We start from the raw sequence: 5,277 nt of genomic DNA on the forward strand, positions 1-5,277 counted from the left end.
CTCTATAATTGAATTAAATGCATGCTTTGGCTTCCCCTGCAAAATTTCCATCTTCATGATGAACATAGTTAGTCTAAAAGCCTACACCTCATTACATTGTATCTACATCCTCATTACATATAAATCAATACTAAGTGAACACAGTTAGAATCAGAATGGATTTATTGGCTTGACTTCCATTTGACAATTGAAGGGAGTGCACTGGAATGTAAGGATGACCACTCTACATATAACATATGCAATATGCTGCTGTCGCACAAATATTTGTCAATTGTCATAGGGCGATTATGACTAGATAGTGGTGGCTCATGTGCATGCTTGCACTTCTCTTTCTTTGGGTGCTTCTTGTGCAGGCAATCCCTAAGTATTTGGTTCTTAAGAAGATTGGTTTCACACATTTTGCTTTTCCTAGTTGAAATAGGAAGTTTTGTGATTTTAGTTGATGTTGCAGTAGAAAGTTTGAAGCATTTCGAGAATTTAAAGAGTGTTGAAACTAAAGAGAAATTGTAGCACAAGATCGATCGAGGAAAGTGTTCCCATATAAATCCCAAAACACATATTTATATATTTGTTGGCTTTGGCTTGCTCTATGGCAACTGCCAAATGATGTCAGATTGTGAATTGTGGGTATTTAAACAAAGATAAATGAGATTTTAAGGATGCATTCTCATCACCAATAATCATTTTTTGTCCTCGTTGATCTTGTGGTGGCCACCAATAACATCAATTGAGTACTGTGTTAGGTGGAAAATTAGTACTGGAATGGCCAATTAGGGGACAGGCTTGAAGCAGTATCTAGTAGACATTCTTAGCAATGAAGATTCTGAAAATGGTATCTAAAGTAAAGACACTCAAATCATAAAGTAATAAAAAGCAATACTGGGGAATTAGCTTTAGAATCATTGCTGTTCCTCCCTGGATTAAGCTAAAAGTGCTTTGAATCCTAAGATTTTCAAACATCTGCACCTAAGATTTGAAACTACTTTAATTCACTTGATTACCGGTGTTAACTGGTCCTCTTATTGGTTTGCTTTTATCTTTCTTTAGTCCACCTCTTCAAGGAGCTTATGAAAAAAATTGCCAGAATCATCAGAAAAATCATATGACTCTGATTTCTGTGTCTCAGATTTCAGATAACATCCTTGGGGCCATATTTGCTACAATCCTGTACTGTAATTACCATGAACTTTACAGACACTTAGACATAAAACCTTGTATTTAGATTTGATTCCAGACAAAGTAGGATAAAGCAAAAAGTGAAAAAGAAATCTTCTGCTTCATCTTTTCGTTTTGCAACTTCGAGCTACTAAAACACCAGTAGGTGGACCTGTCATCTCTATCTCACACCTTCCATGTAACCAGTATGAATAATGGATCAAACCCAGACTAGCTCTTACTCTGAAAGTTCCTCTTACGTTATAGATGACTTTGTTACTCTGCACCTGCTTTTGAAGTTCTGCACCAAGATTGTGTGGTAAATAGACTAAACTTGATATGATGTGAACTGATTCCAACCTTGTTTCGTGTCGCCTCTGAGTAAAAGGTTGTAGAGTTTGAATTCCTGTAAGTCTGTCAAAGAAGTAAAGTTCTATACTCACATACTCGAATCTTACATCGATTTTCTGGTTTGGGTTGGAAAAATTTGCAAGGAAAGTGAGGTCTCCATTGAAATACTCAGGGGAGTCGAAGTAGATGTTGTTTAGGTTCGCGTTCGGAGTGTCGAACACAGGACTCCTTGGTTTGATGGCTAGATAGATAATTAGAGTCGCAATACCAAAGAAGATGAGGGTAAGGCTAAATATGAGGCATAAAACTGCACCAAACCATACAACAGGATTAGTCCGGCGAGGCCGAGGGTGCTGGAGACTCGGCTGCTTTCTCGATCTTTTTCTTTCAGAACTTGGTATGTCTACTGCTGTTGAACTTGGTTGGATTCCAGGTTGCTTTGATATGACAATTCGGTTGGGGGGGACCGGAACATCTCGCAGTTTCTTTTCTGGTGGTGGTGGTGGTAGGGAGGGTGGAGGTGGAAGTGAGAGCATATTTTGACAAGTAACTGGAAGGAAAACCTTTGGAAGCAAAGTATTAAGGGAGAAGATAAGGATTAGGACTAGAAAATTCAGTTCCTTTAAATATTTGAGACATGGAGAAGGTTAAAGAAAGAAGGAAAAAAAAAAAAAAAAGGAGGCTTTTGATTTAAGGGGGGTAGTAGGGCCATTGATGTTTTTGAGATTGGAAAAAGGAGTGTGTTAGTGGAATTAAAGTTGGAAAACCGTAATATTATGTTTGTGTTTGAATTGCTTTGTTCTTTTGCTTTTTTGAATATGCAATGTATGTTAAGAAATAGTTAAAAGAAGAAAGTCCTGCAAAAGGCTTCAATAATTGCTGGACACCTCTACTATTAGGGTTTGTAATAATCTATAAACTATATGGGCTATAAGATTATTATTATTATTATTATTATTTTGTGAATGCTGCACTGCTGTTGCTGTGTTCTTACCTGTTAAGAAAACGTTATGTTACAGAAGAAAAGGAAAAGGCATTTTGAAGTTGGAGCAAGTATTACGGAAAGGCAATGGATATACAAGTGGTATATTATATATCATGGCTTTTTTTAAAAAAGAAAAAAGAAATTTGGAGTTTTTTAACGGTAAAACCTCTATGTCGTCATATATTTGGAATCAAATAAAATTTATGATTATGAATAAATTATAATTTAATGGAGGTTTAAATTCCATATTTTTTTTTTTGTTAATAAGGAGGCATAAGAAGTGTAAGGGTATAATTTATTTTACAAAAAAATTATCATTTTTTGATAATTTTTTTGTAATTTAATAATAAATCTTGCAATTATAAAAAAAATTTAGTATTTTTTATAAATTTTTAATTTTTTGTAAATCATTGAAATTTAGCAATAATAATTTACAAAAGAAATTATCAAATTTTTTTTTTTTGTAATTTAACAATAAATTTTTGCGATCACAAAAAAAGTTAATATTTTTGTAAATTTGTAAATTTTTTTCACAAATCATTGAATTTCGAAAAAAGTAATTATATCTTTATAATATTGTTTATTTTTTTCTTGTAGTAAATTTATAGAAATTATTATAATTTATAAAAGTAAAAAAGTATTGTCATTTTTTAATTTAATATTAAATTTTACGATTGTAAAAAGATAAAACATTTTTCATAAATTTATCGGCGTTTTTCATAAATATTAAATTTTATAAAATATTGTAATATCATTTACTTTTCACAAGTAGTTTAATAAAAATAAAATTGTAGAAGGATTCAATAGGTTGCCAATTACCTATACATATGAATTTTAATGGATAAAATCTAATATAATTATAAATTTATGGTATTTACTTTATTTTAAAAATAAAATAACCATATAGAAGTAAATATCTTATATGATTATTAATAATAAAAAAATAATTGCATATGTGCAGAGGGCGGGTGTTAGTAACATTTAATTCTTTTGATTAAACAAAAATAAGTAATTTCGTTATAATATTAAGCTTCAGAGTTACGTGAAGAGCGAAGCATAAATAATGGTTGAGGTTGAACATAAAGTTGCACTAGTATAAGATACATACATGAATGAAGTCTATTTCTTTTTCTTTCCAATAGATAATCAAATCAAGGAGTTATCGAGCTAAAAAACTCATTTTAAAGGGCTTTCTTAGCCAAATGATTGATTGCCACCAAATTATACACATGTTAACATACAGATCAGCGTACGCAATGAAATTAGAATTCTAAGTTTTTTCATTTAAACTTGGGGCAAACAAGGCGCCTAGCATTGATGGCTTCCTAGGCATATTCCATTAAAAACACTAGGGTTTAGTGAAACATGATGTGTATAATATGATTCAGCAGATATATAAAACTAGTAAGGTCCCTAGAGGCCTGAATCGTACCCTGATCATACTGGTGCTAAAGGTGAAGAGTCCTAAAAATTAGGAGATTTTCATCCAATCAGTTATAGCAATTTCGCCTATAAGATTCTATCAAAAATAATTGCTTACCGTCTGAAAATGTGGTTGAACTAGTTAATCACCCCCTTCCAATCAGCTTTTATCCCGCAACCCTGCATTTGGGATAACATCTGTATTGCACATGAAGTGTTTCATAGCCTGAGGTTAAAGGAGACGGGTGAGCTGGGGAGTATGGCGTTGAAACTCGATGTGGTAAAAGCTTAATAACAAGCGGATTGGTTGTTTCTTCAGTTGGTGCTGGAAGAGATCAGGTTTTAGAAGGACCTGGATTCATATGGTTATATCTACTATCCAAACTGTCAGTTACATTATTGTGAATGGTATGCCTACATGGTATTTTGATCCATCAAAGGTCTCACATAAGGAGACCGCTTGTCACCTTAGTCTAGATTGTTAGAGTCTGCGAGAGCTATAGGTGAGTTAAAAGGTTTCAAGATAAAAAGACATAGCCCTACCCTGACACATGTTCTTTTTGCAGATGAAGCTCTCTTATTTGGGCGTGCTACTCAGAATGAGGCGAGGTTACTACAAGGTATTCTAAGAGATTACTCTAGAGCATCGAGGTAGGCAATTAACTTTGCAAAGTCTGAAGTAATGTTTAGCCCTAATACCTCCTCTGAAGCAAAGAAGGTTTGTCTTGGATACTCTGCATATGGAGGAGTAATCTGAAGCTCATAAATATCTAGGGCTTCCCATGGCCTAGGGTAAGGCTAGAACCCTACTCTCTAGTATTAGAGTTGATTGAGTAGAGCAGCAGATGCAATCTTGGAAGGGAAAATTCTTATCTTTGGGTGGAAAGGAGGTACTAATTAAGTCGGTTGTTCAAGCTATCCCATCTTACATAATGATGAATATAAAGCTTCTGAAGAGGGTGGTTAAGAAGGTCGAGAGTATGGTGGCCCGGATCTGGTGAGGATCTGGCTATTAAAAGAGGAGCATTCAGTGGGTTATAAAGATATCTTACATGGTTTAAGAAGTGGGGAGATTTAGGATTTCAGAATATGAACCTCTTCAATTCGGCTTTATTGGCCAAGAATTGTTGGAGATCGGCAAATAAACTAGGATAAGCTTCCACATGGGGATATTTGGTCTACGAAACAAGGTTATAGACCCTCATGGGCGTGCCCTAGTTTGCTGGAAGGCATGAGTGTGTTGAATTTAGGCACTCACTGGAATATTGGCTCTAGTGAGCAAGTCAGTGTTTAGGAGCAACCTTGGGTTCCCTCTTTGCAAGACTTTAAGATAAAGTCAAATAGAACCTTTGATTGCTAAGTTT

The 5,277-nt window shown here is 34.3% G+C and overlaps 1 protein-coding gene across 1 annotated transcript; it reads right to left on the reverse strand.

Annotated features, from left to right (window-relative positions):
* Positions 1-1,089: 1,089 nt before the first annotated feature.
* LOC8262258 (NDR1/HIN1-like protein 2) lies at positions 1,090-2,431 on the reverse strand. The gene has a single exon (XM_002519580.4). The coding sequence runs from the start codon at positions 2,040-2,042 to the stop codon at positions 1,278-1,280; it is 765 nt and encodes a 254-aa protein (XP_002519626.2). The 5' UTR covers positions 2,043-2,431; the 3' UTR covers positions 1,090-1,277.
* Between the last annotated feature and the right edge of the window lie 2,846 nt (positions 2,432-5,277).

This window comes from Ricinus communis, chromosome 1 (genome assembly GCF_019578655.1).
Source record: "Ricinus communis isolate WT05 ecotype wild-type chromosome 1, ASM1957865v1, whole genome shotgun sequence".
Classification (NCBI taxonomy): Eukaryota; Viridiplantae; Streptophyta; class Magnoliopsida; order Malpighiales; family Euphorbiaceae; genus Ricinus; species Ricinus communis.

What these genes read in the sequence shown, in the direction of transcription:
- LOC8262258 (XM_002519580.4), bottom strand. Translation starts at nt 2,042, where the DNA reads ATGCTCTCACTTCCACCTCCACCCTCCCTACCACCACCACCACCAGAA.